General features: G+C 41.4%; 1 protein-coding gene across 3 annotated transcripts in view; it reads left to right on the top strand.

Moving 5' to 3' along the window:
- The window catches only part of letm1 (leucine zipper-EF-hand containing transmembrane protein 1), a 74,784-nt gene extending 65,182 nt beyond the window's left edge, over positions 1-9,602 (top strand). For all 3 annotated transcript variants that reach the window (XM_078415891.1, XM_078415822.1, XM_078415951.1), the window contains 3 exons: positions 567-760; positions 1,613-1,751; positions 6,635-9,602. In XM_078415891.1, coding sequence (XP_078272017.1) covers positions 567-760; positions 1,613-1,751; positions 6,635-6,787 — 486 coding nt within the window. In that variant the 3' untranslated portion in view covers positions 6,788-9,602. The remainder of the gene's footprint in view (positions 1-566; positions 761-1,612; positions 1,752-6,634) is intronic.
- Positions 9,603-21,514: the final 11,912 nt, after the last annotated feature.

Genomic DNA, 21,514 nt, shown 5'->3' with positions numbered 1-21,514 from the left:
AAACACTTCTGCTTCCTTCCATGGATTCAATTTGCTATCCATTCAGCTATCTCTCCTTGGATCCCATGCCTACCATGCAGAACCTTGTCGAATGCCTTACTGAAATCTATGTACACAACATCGACACCTCATTGACCTTTTTTGGGCACGTCTTCAAAAAATCAATCAGATTTGTGAGACACGACCTCCCACGTACAAAACCATGCTGACTATCTTTAATCAGCCCTTGCCCATCCAAATGCCTATATAACCTATCCCTCAGAATACTGTCCAGTAACGTACCAACTACAGATATTAAGCTCACTGGCCTAAAGTTCCCAGCATTTTCTCTGCAACCGTTCTTGAAAAGAGGCACAACATTTGCCACCCTCAAGTCTTCTGGCACCTCTTCTGTATTTAAGGACGACTCATAAATTTCAACCAGGTCTCCTGCAATTTCCTCTCTAGTTTCCCACAATGTCCTCGGATATTGTTCTATATTCATTTTTTGGATCTGCTGGTGCCTTTTATTTTTTAATTCATTTTATCCCAGGCATTGAGATTATGTTGCATGTGTTCCCTTGAAGGGTTTGGTGGAGATCAAGAAGGAATTATCTAAGACGGGCATGGAAAAAGATGTGGAGGAGTCCAAAGCAAGCAAACGATTAACCAAGAGAGTAAACAGGATGATTGGTCGAATTGGCCAACTGATTGGTGAGCTGGAAGCTGGCAAAGAGGTGCTGGATGGTCAATTGGGCAATGGCATAATGCCACCTGATGGGTATGTGGATATTACACTGGATAAATGTTTTACTTCATGCTATTTTAAATGATCCTAATATCAAGTTTAAATTCCAAAAAATGTGTACCTATCAAATAATATAACAAATTTAAAACTCAATTATTCTATTAAACAAATTAAATTATGCTGTTATCCATGCAGACTACAAACTAATGCAGTTTTAATATTTTCCCCATGATATGTTTGGAGAATCAGCTAAATTAGAAGCAGATTGCAGGGAAGACGCAACTTCACATTCACTTGGGGTCAAGGTTTATGGAATACCCTATGGAAAATAGATACTGTGAGGTGATTTTTTTTGTGGAAGTGTCTTCAACGGAGGCACGGAGGTGCAACTGGTCGAGCTGCTGCCTCATAATGCCAGGGACCTGGGTTTGATCCTAACCTTGGGTGCTGTCTGAGTGGAGTCTGCACAGTTCCCCTGCGCTGTGTGGGTTTCCTCCGGGTGCTCTGGTTTTTCTCCCACGTCCCAAAGATGTGTGGGTTTGTAAGCATTGGCCTGTGTAAATTGCCACTACTGTGTAGGGAGTGTAAGGGAGAGATAAATATATTGAACAAGCTTGTTTAAAGCATAGAGAAAGAATTGTGTGTTTTAATTATTTTCCATAACCCTTCTATCCGCCAATGTTAAAATTATAAAATATTTTAAAATCCTGTTTTTTCGGGCTGGTAGATTTCCGAGCAAGTTCCTTCCTTTAGCATCTGCAATCTTGTGATGGAAAATGAATTTGGAAGTCCAACATTCTAATGCATGTTCCCTTGCCTTGCCTTCGTGGCAAGTTGCTATTCATTTGAATATCTTCCTATATACAGTTTGTATTTCACCTATAGGGACAATATCATCACCACCAATGAACTGATCAGTGCAATAAAGCAGATCCAGAATATACCACACCACAAGTTACAGAAGATTGCTGAATCACTTGATGAAAATAAAGATGGAAGGATTGATATCAATGATGTCATTAAAGTAAGTTCAAAATCTCAGACTTTTTCATACCATTCTAAACTTTTAATATACTAATATTTGTGTAATTTGTTTTTTTTTGGGGGTACATGTTTTTTTTCAACATTAGTCTCAAACACAAGAATTGCGAGCAACATTTTATCGTCGTCGTGCATAGGCATGGTGAATCCTTATTACCTGAGTTGCCCTGATTTTGTTTATTAAATGTAGTTCTATTTGTATTAGTAATTTTCATTGCATCTTTAGAAAGGGGTAAATAACTTATTTCAGTTCTTTAAGCCATCCTATTAAATTAAAAGTCCTTGGTAGGACTTAACACATATGTATATGCGTTATTTGAGGACTATCGATGTTTTTAATGGCTTTGAAATAAGAATGAAGTATCTTGATCACAATTGACTTGCAGAGATCACTTACCCCTTAATTTGGAAATTATAATATAGATTATTTTGCTTATGACTGTCACTGTTCCGTTGCTGCTTCTTTTTCCAAACACTTCTAGTTCCTATCGCCATCTTATCATTAAAGAGGACTATTCCTTTGTTATTTACTGAGCAGTTAAGTGTGATGTTCCAATGTAACCTATTGTTCAAGGCAATTATCAGCAGCTGAAAGTCAGTATTGTTGTTTGCTTTCAATATCCAGAGATTTATTGTGCTCTTTTAATAGTACGAAGGTCTGTTCCTCATTGTTCATAAGCTGTTGCTGGATCAATGACACAAAATTATACTCAGAACAAGCAGAAGTGCTTAGCGCTGTCACCTCCTCATTCACCCTGAATACAGATTCAGCAGTTTTAAATTATTTGGAACAAACAATGCAGCACAGGAATATACCCCCTGGCCCGCAATGCTGGAGTAACTCAGTGCCACAGGCAGCATCTCTGGATAGAAGGAATGGGAGATGTTTCGAAACGTCTCCCTTTCTTTCTATCCAGAGATGTTGCCTGTGGCACTGAGTTACTCCAGCATTTTGTGTATCAGAACAGACATTGCGGGCCAAGGGGTATATTGAGTTCCTCCAACATTTTGTCTACAGTCCAAACCGGCATTTGCAGTTCCTTCCTACACAATATCTGTTCTGACCATGATACCAATTCAAATTGAACAATTTACTGCAAAAAAACATCTAGGGTTGGTTCAAAACAGAAGTCCTTTATTTCTCCATTACAAAGCGGACAAAGGATAACGTTTTGTATTGATATTTTGTGTAATTTGTCTTGTTGGTATAAGTAGCTGAACCTTATTAGCGGATAATAATCAGCCCTGACATCCTTGGGTGCGCATGTTCCCGTAATTGTCGAAGATTTCAGATCAGCCTGTCTGAGAGTGACCCTGCAGAAAACTAGCCTGGATGCTGCATCCTCGGGACCTGCGCGAGCAAGCTGGCAGGAGTACTCTGACATCTTTAACATCTCACTATTCCATTCTGAATTTCCCATCTGCTTTAACAAGACCACTATTATACTGAATCAAAGAAAAGCAACGTGCCTTAATGGTGACCATCCAGTGGCTGCGACATCCACCATCATGATGCAATTCAAAAGGCTCGCCACCGTGCACATTAATTCCCCCCATGTTATCCACTGCAATTTGCCTACCGCCGCCTCAGGTTCATGGCAGATGCCATCTCCCTACCCTACACTCATCGCTGGAACATCTCGATAACAAGAACACCTACATCAGACAGCTATTTATTGACGTGACTTCGCCTTTAACATCTCCAAACTCCTGAAACTAGGAGTTGGCACCCTCCTCTTCCACTGGGTCCGTGATTTCCTGACCCATGGACCACGATAGGTGAGGATAGGCAACAAAACATCCTCCATGATAATTCTCCACACCCGTTTGCATATGACACCACACTTGATCTATAGGGAACTTGTTAATGTGGTGCCAAAATATCACCAACAATTTATCCTGGGCCAACCACATTGAAGCTACAGCCAAGAAAGCAGACCAACGCCTCAAATCCTCAAAAGACTAAGGAATTTCAGCACTTCGCCAAAGTCTCTTGCCATCTTCTCAGCATTCCTCCTTCTGTAACTCCTTGCACAATTGAGGTTGTATCCATTTACAGCAGCTGAGAAACACAAGCTATTTAGCCATGTCCAATTCTTCTGTCAGTGGATTGTCAATCCTCAGTGGTGTTCATTAGCAACTAAAGAAAGCACCATTTCATCATGCATCATGGCTTGGTTAGCAACAGATCTACCGAAAATTGCAGGAAGCTGCAAAGAGTTGTGGGTTTAGTCCAGTTCATCACACAGACTCGCCTCCCCATCAGCTGCTCCATCCGCACTTTACGCTGCCTTGGGAAAGTCACGTACCACCAGATTCAGGAATAGTTTCTTCCCTGCTGATAGCAGATTACTGCTCTTTCCTCCCATAAACCAGCATGTAGTCCCAATCTTCCAATTTGCCTGATTGTGGACCTTGGACTTTTGCCTGTAACTTTAATGCCATAATACTGCAACACCATACTCTGCACTCTGGTGTTATTCTCCACCTGTTGTACTTGTGTATGGCTTAATTGTACAGCATGATATAATTCGATATGATAACACACAAAACAAAGCTTTTAACTGTTTCTTGATACATGTGACAATTATAAACCAATACCAATGCCAAAAAAGTTTTTCTTCCCGGTTCCACAGTTTGAAAAATAGATGGACCAGTTCAGTCCTTCACATCTATTTATCGATTCATAATCCTCAGGGCTACCTCAGAGAAAAACTACTGACTATCCACTGACAAAAGATTGACTATCCACTGACAGAAGAAGAATTGAACATGGCTAAATAGCTTGCATTTCTCAGCTGCTGTGAATGGATACAGCTTCAGTTCTGCATACTTTGTGCAAGGAGTTACAGAAAAGGAATGCTTTGGTTTCCAAACAGCAGCATATCGAAGGCCAAGCAAGGCTTTCAACCTTTCATAAGCAGGTGTTTTTATCAGTTGTATTTTTGGACTTTTACTTGCTCTGTGCTTTTGAACATCAACAGATTTTAACAAGTACTCTGCACAGCCTCAACAGATATATTTGGCTTCTGAAAGCACTGTGTTTATGCAGCTGTTTCAAGTATGGATGAAACATAGAATATGTCAAAGAAAAGTACTGTTTCCAGAGTTGTCTGAGCAACTGTGTGTTTTGAAACTCTACTCAACACGTGTTTAATTTAAGTAGAAACAAAGAACTGCAGATGCTGGTTTATACCAAAGATAGATACCAAGTGCTGGAGTAACTCAGCACATCAGGCAGCACCTCTGGAGAAAAAGAATGGATGATGTTTTGCCTCCTTCAGACAGAAAAAGATGTATGTTCTGAAGAAGAGTCCCAACCTAAATTTTCAGAGTGAAGTTTTCATTATTTAATCCAAATTGAACGGCCACTGCTGAAACCCTCAGTTTTGTGGGTTAGTAACCACTGATGTCAGTGGTCTCCAATAGTTTATAGGAAACAGGGCTCAAGAACAGCGCATCTATAGAACAGGTCATAGGCCAAGACTACCTTGCATATTAAAGGAGCATCATGTCAGAATAAAAATATGAATGTTCCTTTTTCAGGATTAAAGAAATTAATAACTAATTCTGAAAACAAAGTATTGTTGAGACTCACAAATGATCTTGTTGATGTTTAGACAAAGTACCTCATCATAGTATTTGCAGGTCATTACCAATTTCATACTGAGAAACTTAGAAATAATAGCAACATAGAGCAATTTGAATAATGAAATGACACATGCTATTTTGATGACAATAAAAGTGATTTAATGAGTACCATCGTGCACAACAATTTGCAGATAGAAAACATATGAAAAGAAGCAGGAATTGTCCGCAAGGTTCTCTGGCAAAATGATGGCTGTATGTTTTCAAGTATTACATTTTTATCTGTTATCTTGATTCAGGATGGCTAATTGGAAATGGCTAATAAATGTTTGCCAAAGGTATTCACAATCCATGAATACATAAAAGTTCACTTTCCTACCAGATTCCATTATCTCTTTCTCACAGATTTTTTTTAAACTTAACATTTTTAACCTTCAATGTAATAATAATAAGCAAAGGGAGTATCATCAGTATGTTTTCAAGAGAGAGTTAATGTTTTCAAGAGATTAAGTGCTTTGGGAGGTTAGTTATGGTGCATATCAACTCCTACCTCAACAAGAACCTAGACCCACTATAGTTCACCTACTGTCACAATTTTCAAGAGTGAGTAGACAATAGGTGCAGGAGGAGGCCATTCGGCCCTTTGAGCCAGCACCGCCATGCAATGTGATCATGGCTGATCATTCTCAATCAGTACCCCGTTCCTGCCTTCTCCCCATACCCCCTGACTCCGCTATCCTTAAGAGCTCTATCCAGGGATGACGGCGAGTAAGGTGGGCCTAAAATTGTCGCGCTATCGTGTACCGTTTTGGCTGTAGTTCAGGAACAAACAAACAAGAGTTTTAGTATATAGATAGAAGATAGATAAATATATATATATATATATATATATAGCGCTAGATGCTTGAAATGTTTAATGCAAGGAGCTTGGCCTTACATTGCAAGGAATAGAGAGGTATTTTACACGCTCCCCCAGTCATCGCCCCATTTCTCCTACTGTAAAAGGTAATGTAAGGACCTTTTTTCATACAAGTAACTGGATTATAATATGGGTAGGAAGGAACTGCAGATGCTGGTTTAAACCGAAGATAGACACAAAACTCAGCAGAACAGGCAGCATCTCTTGAGAAAAGGAATGGGTCTATCCTGGATTATAATACTTCTGTTTGGACAATGCAAATGAATAAAGTACAAACTTTAAAGTCTTGATATTAAGAAGTAGTATGTTTGTACACAATTATTGATTGCTTAGTTTTGGTCTTATTTGCTCTTTTGCAGGTAGTGAAATTAATTGATAAAGAGGACATAGACATCTCAACTAACCAGGTTGCAGAGATTTTGGAATTACTACGCAAAGAAGAGAAAGTTGTTGAACAGCAGAAAGTGAAAGAGAAATCTGAGAAGAAACAGGTGGCAGAAATCCAGAACTAAATGGCTTCAATAAATAAAGTCCTCATGATATCAGAACCCATCTAATTAATTTGTTTGATTTTTTTTATCTTTCTCAAAATATTTGCATAACTGGAGAAATCAAGTGGATATATGTACTGGAGAGAAATTGTAGAGTACTGTATTTTATTGGAGAAATCAAATAATGTTCCATTAAGAATTTAATCCCTCCATTCCAGATGCTTGGAAACAATAGTTAAATGTTTCTTCTTTTTTGAAGTGCAAATAAAAGAAATGTTATGATGTGACGAACTCAAATATTTATAGATGAACTAAAGAGCACAAAATCACAGTCTTGGTGATGATCAGTCTTCTTAGTATTTACAATGGACATTCAGGTCAGCAAATAGTGTTTAACGAATGTCATATCTCTTGAACTATTTGCAATATGCATAATTCTGGAGCAGTTATTTCACTATTTACTAACATTATAATTGGTGAAGCATATTTAAATTTTAGACCTTTGCTTGTGGTAGTGTCCATTAGATCTAATTTTGTAAGAATTCCAAAGCTTTGTGCATTCTGCAATGGGATTGGATAATTTTATCAGACTAAAGAATATTTTATATTTTTGGAATGGGCTAAATTATTTCAACATTTCCACTGGCATGTTGCAATCCTCGGGCACATCTAATGTGCCCATCATATGGTACATCTTTTTCAGTTATAGCTTACCCATTTTTAATATTACGGTGGAGCTATTTACTTTATGTCTACTGCTGCAGAGCGCAAACTTTCATTTGCATTGCTAAAACCATAAAATTTGTCAATCAAGTTTAAAAAAAAATATATATATATATATATACTCTGCTATTCCTAAATATGTTTTTGAAGTGGTTAACTTTGTGGAGGAAAACACCAAGCCATTGTCAAATTGTATTTGTCTTGCAAATATTGTGGTGGTTGCTTTAATTGAGATGCAAATATCAAAATTGGGCTCTACTAACGGGTAATAGTGTGGCTAATGAAATTTAATGTTATTTATAATTTTATTGCAGAATTTCATATTTTTGGATTCTTGTGGTAATAGGAATATGGAGTTCAATTGGTAACTTTAGTTCTTCATAACTGCATGCTTTCAAAATGCAGCTCCATGTCAGTAGGATATGAAGAAGCATGTTAACCTTCAGCATTTCTCGGTTCCAATGCATTTGGTACCGCCCAAGATATATATTGATCTTTAATTATTTCCAAAACTAGATGTATGAAACTAAAGACTGTAGCAAATAGCTTGTATAGTTACGTATCTACCTGTGCATTATTTGCATTTGTCATTTGTGATATTTTCAACATTTTTGTTTAGAATCAAGATTTTTTTCTAACTAAATCAGTTGTCTCAATGATTACGTTGTCAAATAATGCTTCGCGTGCTAATGTACTTTTTAGCAATGAAGCTTGCACATTTTAGGCTGAAAATTATTTAAATAACACATTTCACGTAAACGTAATTGATAAACTTCTCTGAAACAATGTTTTAGCCTTTTTGCATACGTTTTCATATTTCAGATGTCACCATTGCTGCCCTTGCCTTCTTGGCTCAAAACGAATGAAGCTTTTGAGTTAAAATGTTTTATTCCAATAACTATTTGTAATTTTCAGAAACGTCCGCATGAAATTATTTAATGACTAAGTTATAGTTCAAGTGATTTTGTTCAATTGAAAATGAGATCCATATAACTTGATATTAAGTGCATTATGACTAGTTTCAAAGGCAAGTAAAGTGCCTGAAATGGATCACTGAATTGGTTTGGGAGTGGGATCACAAATTTGGGAAGAGAAAGCTATTTGATTGTGTGTGATGCGCGATAAAGCTATGATGTAACTAGTTAGTCCTTTGGTTGATGCATCCTCCATTATCTCGCGTGTTCGATTATAACACCTAATCAGCAAAAATATTTGTCCTGGATTTTTTTTTCCGTCCCCAAGCCTGTTCACTGCTCCCTGCTGCTCTTATTCCAGCTATGGCAAAGTATAATACTTGATCATGTGGCTTATTAATTGATTACATGGTCCATGGTGGACTTGCCTTGCTTTCCCTTTAGTCCCAAACATGGATTCCAAATAAGCCCTAAATGACGGTTAAAGATAAGGATCCTAAAGGTACTATTTTTGTATTTCAGGCCACAATGTAAAGTTACAAATGATTTGTTCTAATTGAGATATCAAAGAGAGATAGTTGATGTGGACTGGATCATTTCATACCATTGAAGTAATGTACTGTTCAGTGCTTAGGAATGAAGAAAGTTTGGTTTTGTTTTTTTTTGGCTGAATTATGCCCAGCCTGGAATTAAATGTTGGCTGTGGGGGGAGGTGGGGGGGGGGGGGGGGGTGGGGGGTCTAAGGAGGTCCAAAAAGTTATACTAGGCATTTAAGAATGTTGCTGTGGAAATGGTTATGTAATTACAAAATAAATGTATCCCTTCCCCCTGGAAATGCAGGTGCAAATCAATCTACAAAGTTAAGCATTTAACAAAATGAAAAGGGAAAGTGTTAATTTAACAGCGTGGTTAATACCTGGTGGAAACTTGTGCACATTTTGAGAGTGAACAATTGTATTTGTGATGTTGGAAAATACAGTTTGTTGTAACTTCAACATATTTGTTGCTTCTGTTAAATACAAACCATGGTTCTGCTTTATTAGATGTTTCCTGCTTTAATGTTTGTATATACAGAGGATAGTGCACTGAACTTTAAAAAAATATCGTGGACACATTTTTTAAACTATTGGTCTTGGAAAATGGTAATTTCAAAGAACTAAATATTGTTTAATAATTGGAAACCTGGTATGATTAAAACACAAAGAATTAAATTTTATTGTATTATAATTTTCTTTTCCCATTGATTTCTCCATTTCTGTGAAATTCAATCTTCCCCAATGTCAAGGAGTCAACTGAGCAAGTTATCCTCAATGCAAGTGCGGTATAATTGTCGTTGACCTCGTGCAGCTAGTGTGAATGGGTCATCGATGGTTGGTATGGTCTCGATAGGCCAAAGGGCCTGCTTCCCTGCGGTATCTCTAAACTGAACTAAATATCTTGGGATAACATCAGAAACTGATAGTGAGAAAACAGGAGATGACAGAATGGATGAGTAATTGATAGATTTAATGAAGATCAGTGTTAAATGGTTATTCTGATGCAAAGAATAATAGTCTTATTACTGAGAAATTAATTGGGGTGAAGAAGCAATCAGATCCAGGTGTGGTAAATATCCTCAAATTGGAAATGCAATGGTGCAAATTATACGGTTATTTTCATTTTCAATGGAGCAAATCTGCATTCCTAGAGGAATATAGAAACGAGTGGATGTAACATTTGGAAAACCATAGTGTTTTTTATCTCAAGTTAAACAAGAATAGAGGCTATGGAAGATGACATCCTTGCAGATTCACAATGATGAGATGTACTAATCAGAAAAACCTCAAAACCAGAGATTTTGAAAGAGCCCGGCATGTTAGCTGTAAGGAGCTTCCATTTTGTGCAGGAGATACAACTTTGGACTATAATTCTAATTTAAATGCTGGAACTACTTAACGAGTCAAGTTGCATCATCAGAAGAGAAACTAGTTAGTCTTTCTAGTTAATGATCATTATGGAATTTGCTCTTGTGTAATATTTTGTATAATTGGAAAATCATTCTTGTGGAAGAGATTATGCACGCACGTTCTCACCAGTTTTAAGTGGTGATGTGGTTCCATCCAAGCAGATTGGCCTGATTAGTGTAGACTTTTATGAGTTGTTTTGGAGCTACCTTCATCCAGGTAAGGAGTGATGGTTCTACTTATTGTGTAGAAACAAAGAACTGCAGATACCGGTTTACCAAGGAAAGACGCACCCACAGTGCTGTTGGGTAAGCAGTTCCAGCAGTGATGTCAGAATGTGTTGTGATTTGCAGGGGAACCTTCCGGGGTGGGGGGGAGGGGGGGCACGGCATTTGTCCCAATTACCTGCTGATATTGTGGCACAGAAATAGTATTAGAAATGTTGGAAGAAATGTCATTAAAGCCCAACACATTTTATAATATCTTAAGATTTTTAAAGCCAACTAAACCAAGTGGATCCATTGGGCCCATTCTTCGTTGGGTTCCCATCGTGACATGGGGAAAATCGCATTTATTCTTGGGACCTGGACCAATTGGGCGTCGAGCGGAAGGTCGGAGCCAATCATTGGACCCCATGTGGGGACCCGGGCCAATCGGGCGTCGAGTGGGAGGTTGCAGCCAATCAATGGACCCCTCGTGGGGGTGAGCAACAGGAGCAAATCGAGACGCACCAGTGACCAATCAGAGTGGGGAGTGCCGGCACTACCCCCACATGAGACCCGGGTCAATCAGGCGTCGAGCAACAGGTCGGAGCTGAACACAAAATGGCAACCCTCCCCCAACTGCACAGGTGTCAGAGCTGAAGACAACATGGCAACCCTCCCCTAACCGCGGATGCGACAGCCATCCGTTGGGCCCAAAGCCCTCCTGCATTGGTGTAGCACCCTCTCCTCCCCCACTTCCACTGCCCACCCATCACTTCACTCCCCCATTCCATCCTCCATCCCCCCTCCCTTTCCCCCCACTCATCCACTCCATCCCCCCCTCCTTACTCACCCACTCCATCCCCCCTCCTTCAATAGACAATAGGTGCAGGAGTAGGCCATTCGGCCCTTCGAGCCAGCACCACCATTCAATGTGATCATGGCTGATCATTCTCAATCAGTACCCCGTTCCTGCCTTCTCCCCATATCCCCTTTCTCCGCTATCCTTAAGAGCTCTATCTAGCTCTCTCTTGAAAGCATTCATTGAATTGGCCTCCACTGCCTTCCGAGGCAGAGAATTCCACAGATTTACAACTCTGACTGAAAAAGTTTTTCCTCATCTCCGTTCCAAATGGCCTACCCCTTATTCTTAAACTGTGGGCCCTGGTTCTGGACTCCCCCAACATTGGGAACTTGTTTCCTGCCTCTAGAGTGTCCAGCCCCTTAATAATCTTATGTTCCAATGAGATCCCCTCTCATTCTTCGAAATTCCAATGTATACAAGCCTAGTCGCTCCAGTCTTTCAACGTACGACAGTCCCGCCATTCCGGGAATTAACCTCGTGAACCTACGCTGCACGCCCTCAATAGCAAGAATATCCTTCCTCAAATTTGGAGACCACAACCGCACACAGTACTCTAGTTCCTCACCCACTCCATCTCCCCCTCCACTTACCCACTCCATCCCACCCCCACTATTTCCCCAGCCCTCTCCCACTCCGTCACTCCCCTTCCCCTTCCCCCACCCCCACTCCCTCCCCCCACACCACTCCTCCCCTCCACTGCCCCCTCTCCCTCCACTGCCCCCAACCCCCCCCCACTCGCCCACCCCTTCCACACTCAACATAAACGGGCCTACTGGACCGTGGACGTCAACGCTGAACACGGGCAAGGTAAGTGGAAAAGTCAGAGCTGAACTGGCAAGCCTTGATCACATCAATGGGTCCCAACTGCGCAAGCGTGGACTCGGACTTCCCATTGTGACGTCATACGGGGGTGACGGCTAAAGGGAAAAAAAGGTGATTTGTTTTAAATTTTAAAAAAAGATTTTGAAAGATCAAATAGATTTTTAAAAAATATAACATCTATTGAAACCTCAGGACAATGGTGAGTAAGGTTGGCCTAAAATTGCCGCGCTATCGTGTACTGTTTTGGCTGTGTCACGCTTCAAAAATTATACAATTAATAAAGCACACACACAAACCAAGAGTTTTGGATGGATGGATGGATGTCCGCCTGCCCAGTAAACCCAGCAGGTATAAATGGTGCATGGGATTTAGTCTGAAGATGGGGCTCAACCTGAAACCTCACCCATTCCTTCTCCAGAGATGCTGCCTGTCCTGCTGAGTTACTCCAGCTTTTTGTGTCTGTCTTTTGCATTTAGGGCCTTGGTGAGGTTTGAGGCAATTTGGGTACAAAGGCCTCCGAGTTTCTGGGTACCTTATGAACAGTCCCCTGATGAGTTTAGGGTGAGCGCAGGAAACATCACAGAACCAGGTACCAAACCACCGGGTTTGCTGAATAGTCAGATAGAGGATGATTGAAGCTTACAACATTTGTTACAATTAAATGTCGGATCTATTGGAAAAATGAATAACGTCCACATCTCCAGCAGATGGTGCAATGGCAGAGCATAAGTGGCTCCTTATGCCCAATGTTCCACTCACTATTGGAGACTTTATTTATTTAAAAGTACATTGCAGCACAGGAATGGGTCACTGTGTTTTGATAATTCCTGTCTAATATCAAAGTTGGCCTTGCCTCAATTCAAAACTTTAGACAATAGACAATAGGTGCAGGAGTAGGTCATTCAGCCCTTCAAACCAGCACCGCCATTCAATGCGATCATGGCTGATCACTCTCAATCAGTACCCCGTTCCTGCCTTCTCCCCATACCCACTCACTCCGCTATCCTTAAGAGCTCTATCCAGCTCTCTCTTGAAAGCATCCAACGAACTGGCCTCCACTGCCTTCTGAGGCAGAGAATTCCACACCTTCACCACTCTCTGACTGAAAAAGTTCTTCCTCATCTCCGTTCTAAATGGCCTATCCCTTATTCTTAAACTGTGGCCCCTTGTTCTGGACTCCCCCAACATTGGGAACATGTTTCCTGCCTCTAATGTGTCCAATCCCCTAATTATCTTATATGTTTCAATAAGATCCCCCCTCATCCTTCTAAATTCCAGTGTATACAATCCTAATTGCTCCAGCCTTTCAACATACGACAGTCCCGCCATTCCGGGAATTAACCTAGTGAACCTACGCTGCACGCCCTCAATAGCAACTTTAACTGTGGGCCCACCCTATCCTTATTCATAACTATCTTAAAGCTAATAGAATTATGCTTACCAGTCCCAAAAGGCATGCCCACTGATACTCAAATCATTTGCCGTTCACAATTTCCTTAGAGTAGATCAAGCTTTGCCCTCTTCCTTGTCAGATCCTCTTCATGGTGCCTGAGGAAACTTTCCTGAACACTTGACAAATTCCACCCTGTCTAAGCCCTTAGCACTATAATTGTCCCAGTTTATATTGGGAAAATTAAAATCACTGACCACAACAACCCAATTAGTCTTGCAGCTGCCTGCAATTCTCCTGGCAAATGTTTTTCTAATTCCTGTTGATTATTAAGGGGCCTCTCGTACACTCCCAACAAGGTGATCATCCCCTTTTTTAAAATTTCTTAGCTCCACCCATATATCTTCACTGGGTGAACTGTCAGTTACGTTATCTGCCGTAATGTTCTCATAGATGATACAATTTAGAACAGTACAGGAACAGGCCCTTCAGCCCACAATGTCATGCCGATCATGATGCCAAGACCATATCTAATCTACCTGTACATAATTCGCATCCCTCCATTACCTGCATATCAGGCAGAAGAAGGGTCCCAACCCGAAACGTCACCTATCCATATTTTCCAGAGATGGTGCATTACTCCACCACTTTATGTCCGCCAGCACTTTGTGACCCTCCACCAGGTGCTCCGGCTTCCTCCCAAAAATGTGCAGGTTGGCAGGTTAGGTGGCCACTGTAAAGTGTTCCCATTGTGTAGATGAGTAGTAGACTTATGGGGAATGTGGGGAGAATAGTCTACAGGAAAAGTAAGCGGGGGGGGGTGGATTTTTTCTGGGCTGGCATTGACTAGATGGACTGAATGGCCCCCTTCTAGGATGTTATGATACATGATAAGAGCAGAAGTGTTACTGGATAATCTTTTCTCCAGAGAAGCTGCCTGACCTGCTGCGTTACTCCAGCACTTTGTGTCTATCTGTGCTATAAACCAGCATCAGAAGTTCTTTGTTTCTGTTTTTTTTTTACAACTGCATAACGAAGGCAGGTCTAAGCTATGCAGGGATTTGCAAGTAAGGATGATTCTGGCTTGAATGAAGCAGCATTCAGCAGAAGTTGAAAGGCAGAAAACAACCGTAAAAAATAGCATTATGTTAATTGGTACAATTTATATTTATCTTGTCATGACTTTGTTAATTGACATTGCTGCACATTCCTTGGGTTTTCTCGGATTCTCTGCCCTTGTATTATTCCAATATCACAACCTTTCCCATTTTGCCATCAGGGGGAGCTCTGGATTCATTTGAAAGTGAAAATTGAAAATAAACATAAAAATAATTTGGCGATAAATCCCTGTAACCAAGCAGCACCTACCTTATATTTTCTGAGTGTGCATAATATAGAAGCTCTTGGTATCTCGTTGTGCCCTTGTCCATTACTTTTTTTATCCCCCCCCCATTCTCAGAAGAATGTAGAAGGGCAGTGGTCACTGTTTCTCAGTAGAACCAAGTGCCAGGTTACAGGACTTGATCTTCAAACACTTTTTCTCATGTGGTGTTAGGCAATGCTGGCATACCGAAGGTGATGGTGAAAATAATCGTTGAAATCTGCCTTCACTGAAACATAACTCCTGATATATGAGAAGTGGTTCATATTTTCTGGGTGAAGTTCATGGACCTTTGTTATGAGGAAAAACTTTTTCAGTCAGAGTTGTGAATCTGTGGAATTCTCTGCCTCAGCGGGCAGTGGAGGCCAATTCTCTGAGTACATTCAAGAGAGAGCTAGATAGAGCTCTTAAGGATAGCGGAGTCGGGGTATGGGGAGAAAGCAGGAATGGGGTACTGATTGAGAATGATCAGCCATGATCACATTGAATGGCGGTGCTGGCTCGAAGGGCCGAATGGCCTACTCCTGCACCTATTGTCTATTGTTTTGGGTCAAGACCCTTCATCAGACACTATGAATGTTGATAGTGTGATAGATGAATGTGATGTGTTTGGAGTAACCTTGATTTGGACGGGAGGAGACATAGATTGAAGACTTTCTCATTTTTGGGAGGTTTCTGTTATTTGTTGGGCCCCATGTGGCAGTGACAAAGGGGTTATTTTCCCTTGAGGTGGGATGGAGTTTTTAATTCAACAAGGCCTTGCGTTTGATGCTAATTAGCCCCTGGATCTCCTGGCCATTCTCATCAAACCAGACCTAGAAAAGCCAAGAGTCTGTACTGGTATTAATTACGGCAGCTATGCCCATTTAATATTTTACAATATTAACCTCCCTGTCAGCTGGCTTGTCATATTCCAGTGAATTTCCCTTCATATTTTGCAATATTAACCTCCCAAGTATCAAGTTGTCAAATGTTGGGCACTAAATTTTTTTTTAAAAAGCATTTATCCAATTACATTTCTGGGTGACTCCTTCAAAGAGTCATGTTCAACATAAAGATTGCCTGTCTGAGTCAGCTGGCTTGTCATATTGCAGTAAATCTCCCTCCTTCCCAATCTTGTTTTAAACTCTTACTGCACCACTTTCTGCAGCAGACCTGCTGATATTTGCTGTTCTTCTCAGAGAGTCAAAGAGATTGAAGATGGTTGTGAAAAATTGCACCAGGATCTTGGTCAGTTGGCCAGGTGGGCTGAGGAATGGTTATAAACATAGAAAATAGGTGCAGGAGGAGGGCATTTGGCCCTTTGAGCCAGCACCGCCATTCATTGTGATCATGGCTGATCATTCACCGTCAGTAACCCGTGTCTGCCTTCTCCCCATATCCCTTGATTCCGCTAGCCCTTAGAGCTCTATCTAACTATCATTCAGTGAATTGGTCTCTACTGCCTTCTGTGGCAGAGAATTCCACAAATTCACAACTCTGGGTGAAATAGTTTTTTTCTCATCTCAGTTTTAAATGGCCTCCCCTTTATTCTTTAGACTGTGGCCCCTGGTTCTGGACTCCCCCAACATTGGGAACATTTTTCTGCATCTAGTTTGTCCAGTCCTTTTATACTTTTATATGTTTCTATAAGATCCCCTCTCATCCTTCTAAATTCCAATGAATACAAGCTCAGTCTTTCCAATCTTTCCTCATATGACAGTCCCACCATCCTGGGGATTAATCTCGTGAACCTGCCTCAAGAGCAAGGATGTCCTTCCTCAAATTAGGAGACAAACTGCATACAATAGTCCAGATGTGGTCTCACCAGGGCCCTGTACAACTGCAGAAGGACCTCTTTGAAATCCTCTCATTATGAAGGCCAACATGCCATTAACTTTCTTCACTGCCTGCTCTACCTGCATGTTTACGTTCAGTGACTGGTGTACAAGGACACTCAGGTCTCGATGCACTTCCCTTTTTCCTAATCTGACACCATTGAGATAATAATCTGCCTCCTTGTTCTTGTCACCGAAGTGGATAACCTCACATTTATCTATATTATACTGCATCAGCCATGCATCTGCCCACTCACTCAACCTGTCCAAGTCACCCTGCAAATTCCTAGGATCCCCTTCACAGTTCACACTGCCACCCAGCTTTGCATCATCTGCAAATTCGTTAGTGTTACTTTTAATTCCATTATCTAAATCATTCATATATATTGTAAATAGTTGCAGCCCCCAGCACCGAGCCTTGCGGCACTCCACTCGCCACTGCCTGCCATTCTGACAGGGACCCGTTTATTCCTACTCGTCGTTTCCTTTCTGCCAACTAGTTGTCCACACATATCAATACCCTACCCCCAATACCATGTGCTCTAATTTTGCCCACTAATCTCCTGAGTGGGATCTTATCAAAGGCTTTCTGAAAGTCCAGATACACTACATACACTGGCTCTCCTTCATCCATTTTACTTGTCACATCTTCAAAAAATTCCAGAAGAGTAGTCAAGCAGAATTTCCTCTTCATAAATCCATGCTGACTTGGACCAATCCTTTTATTGCTATCCAAATGCACCGTTATTACTTCTTTAATAATTGACTCCAGCTATCCATTTCTTATATCAATGATCGACACAAAAAGCTGGAGTAACTCAGCGGGACAGGCAGCATCTCTGGAGAGAAGGAATGGGTGACATCTTGGGTCGAGAACCTTCGTTAGACGACCTGCATTCCACAGCTTTAATATGTTCCTTTTATTTTCTCTCTTTCATTTCCCACTTCACTCATGTTGTTAACCAGATGGCCTGCACGCAGTTTATTTGCACGGCTCTCCCATCTTATTCCAATCCTCTTCCCATCCTCTCTGCATCTTAAAACAAACTTGTTTTCTCTCTTGATGATAAAATGCCGGAGTAATTCAACGGGCCAGGCAGCATCAATGGAGAAAAAGAATGGGTGATGTTTCAGGTTGGAACCCTTCTTTGGGATTTAGAAGGATGAGAGAGGATCTTATCGGAACATATAAGATTATTAAGGGGTTGGACACGCTAGAGGCAGGAAACATGTTCACAATGTTGGGGGAGTCCAGAACCAGGGGCCACGGTTTAAGAATAAGGGGTAGGCCATTTAGAACGGAGATGAGGAAAAACGTTTTCAGTCAGAGAGTTGTGAATCTGTGGAATTTTCTGCCTCAGAAGGCAGTGGAGGCCAATTCTCTGAATGCATTCAAGAGAGAGCTAGATAGAGTTCTTAAGGATAGTGGAGTCAGGGGGTATGGGGAGAAGGCAGGAACGGGGTACTGATTGAGAATGATCAGCCATGATCACATTGAATGGCGGTGCTGGCTCGAAGGGCCGGTTGGCCTACTCCTACACCTATTGTCTATTGTCTATTCTCCCTTTCCCAGTTGTGTTGAAGGCCTGAGACATTAGCCCTGTTTTTCCACTAGTTCCGCCTGACCTGCTGAGTGTTTCCAGTGTGTTTAATTTTTGTGTTTGTGTCATTTGATTTTGTGCAGAAAAAGATATTGTTGTTTACTCAGCATTTAGTTTCAGCAACAACCCCCTTGTACTCATCAGGTGTAATTTAAATGGAACGGCTGAAAGAGGGAACCAATAAATGGGACAAATGTTGATCTCGCAGTTTTCCAGTGTCTCTACGGCCATCTGTTCACAGTGGAGAAGCAAGAGATTCACTTCAGCATACTCTGTGTTCTAGTTGAGAATATTTTCCAATGTACTCATGCAAAATATTTCTAACCGAATGATTTCTATTCCCAATGATTTCTCTGATAAGCTACTTAATCTGTCTGAGGAGCTGGTTTCTTGCCGGGTACACTGTTAAGTCACTCTCCACGATAAATAAGCCTTTAAGCTGAAATATTACGAATAACCTCCAAAATCTTCAGATGTAATTTGGTTTGGATCGTTGGAAGCACTTTCAATATGAAAATCTTTAATGCTGTAAAATAATACTTTAACTCTTTAGACGAGATACAGCATGGAAACAGCCTCTTCGGACCACTAAGTCGGCGCCGGCCGGCAAGCACCCCATACACCAGCACTATCCCACGCACTAGGGACAATTTACAGTTTTTACCGAAGCCAATTAAGCTACAAACCTGCACTTTTTTTGTGTTTGGGAGGAAGCTGGAGTACCCGGAGTAAACCTATGCAGTCACAGGGAGAACGTACAAATTCCATACAGACAGCACCCGTAGTCAGGATCAAACCCGGGTCCCTTGTGCGGTTAGGTGGCAATTCTACCACTGCGCCACTGTGCTGCCCACCATCTTGATATTTGTGTCGTTGCCTTATACTTTGTAAATATTTTAAAAGTTTTATAATTCTACTAGACCAAGTGGACTAGGGCCAAAACCTCTCTGGCATTGGTGCAGCACCCTTTCCTCCCCCTCCCCCCCCCCCCCCTCATTCCCCTCCCTCCATTCCATCCCCCTCAACCCCCTTTATCTGCCCTCCTCCCCCTCCCTCCCTAGGAGATAGATTTAAACTTTAAAATGTGAATAACTTTAAAAATATAACGCCGACTTTAATGAAACTTCTTCCATTAGCACCAAGGGACCACGGTGAATAAGGTGGGCCTAAAATTGTTGCGCTATCGTGTACCGTTTTGGCTGTAGTTCAGGAACAAACAAACAAACAAACAAGAGTTTTAGTATATAGATATATAGATGTTGCAGCGCTTGGCTCGGTGATAGTGCTTGAATCAGTAGGACCTGGCTTCAGGTTGCACCACAGGACTTGGTCACATCTTTCAGGTGGACGTGCTTGAGGGCAGGGTTAACCTATGTTCCCGCTCAGAATGGATATGTTAGGAGCTTGCACATTTACCTTGGCTCTGTAACATCTGAAATCAACAAAAGGCAACTCAAAAGGCATTTTGTTTATAACTTGTGGGCAGTGGATAACGGCAGCGACAGCTGCAGGTACTGCCTATCACAAACCTCCATTGAGAAGGTGACTTGAGCCGCTGCCTTGAACAGTTTTCCCCATGAACTGCAGTCATTATAGCAGCCCAGAGGTATCACAGTTTAAACTGCAAATGGAACTGGTCAGGGGATGAGGGAGAGGGATGCTGGGGTGTTGATGGGAGGCAATACACTTGAGTATATTCAAGATGAATTTAATTTAGTTCACTCCATTCAGGTTCGGTGAAGTATTGTCGATGGTGTAGCAGTGGCAGCTTAATCGCGACGGCGTTGGGCCTACCCTGATCTGCGATCGGGTCTACATTGGGATCCATTGTTGTAATCAACAATGGCTCGTCGGGGTCACCAGTGTAGCGGTGTTGGGTGCAAAATAAGGCTAGACGCCGGATGGATTCTGTGAAGGCTGTTTATTAATGGCTGCTCTCCTTGCAAGCCATGAGACAGACAAAGGACTGATCTCTGCACCTCCGAGAAACCCCGTAGCATAGGGCCATCCCCCAGACCTGTCCATCCAGTGCCGAGGGGTTTGACCCAGGGAGTGGCCTGATCCCCAATGGGCTGTTTTAAAAAAAATGTATGAATTTAGCCTAAGTTGATATTGAATCTGTTTGCTATTTTGATGGTGCTAGCGAACGAGAGCAGATTGATGCAGTGACCAAAGTTTATGAAAAGTTTTTCTGGGATGGGAGACTCCAGTTGCGTGGGATAGAACAGATAAACTGGGATTGTTCACCTTGGGACAGGGAAGGTTGTAAGATGTAGGATGTATTGATGGTCCAATTCTATACTGCCATCGTAGAGTCTGTCCTCACCTTCTCCATCGTGGTCTGGTTTGGCTCAGCCACCAAGTACGACATCAGGAGGCTGCAACGAATCGCTCGATCAGCTGAGAAAGTTGTTGGCTGCAACCTTCCCCCCATTGACGAACTGTACACTGCAAAGGCCAGGAAGGGAGCGGGCAAGATCATCTCTGACCCCTCTCACCCTGGCCACGAACTCTTTGAAACGCTTCCCTCTGGAAGGTGACTCCGGACTGTCAAAGCAGCCACAGCCAGACATAAAAGCAGCTTTTTCCAAGAGTAGTAGCTCTACTCAATAACCAAAAGTCTGCAGTCTCTTTTACCTCTGGTTTATTTCACTCACATGTTTAAACTGTAATGTTGTATTCTTAATGTTTTAATGTTTTATGCTTTATTCTTAATTGTTTACTGTATGTTCGTGTTGTTACTTGTGAGCGGAGCACCAAGGCACATTCCTTGTATTTGTATATACTTGGCCAATAAACTTATTCATTCATTCATTCAAAATCATGAAAGATAGAGAGATAGAACAAAGATGATTTGCAAAATAAAACCCAAAAGTGACATTAAAAAATATTTTTGCGTAGCCTGTATTTAGGGTCTGGAATACACTGCCAGGGCCGTACTGGACATGTACAACTGTAGCATTCAAAAAGAAGCAGGATAAATGGAAATAATTCACAAAGAGGGTGGTGGGTTTATGGAACAAGCTGCCAGTGGAAGAAGTTGAGGAAGGTACTATAACAACATTTAAAAGACATTTGATCAGGTATGT

This window comes from Rhinoraja longicauda, chromosome 1 (assembly GCF_053455715.1).
Source record: "Rhinoraja longicauda isolate Sanriku21f chromosome 1, sRhiLon1.1, whole genome shotgun sequence".
NCBI classification, from domain to species: Eukaryota; Metazoa; Chordata; class Chondrichthyes; order Rajiformes; family Arhynchobatidae; genus Rhinoraja; species Rhinoraja longicauda.
This window is presented reverse-complemented; position numbering and strand designations above follow the sequence as displayed.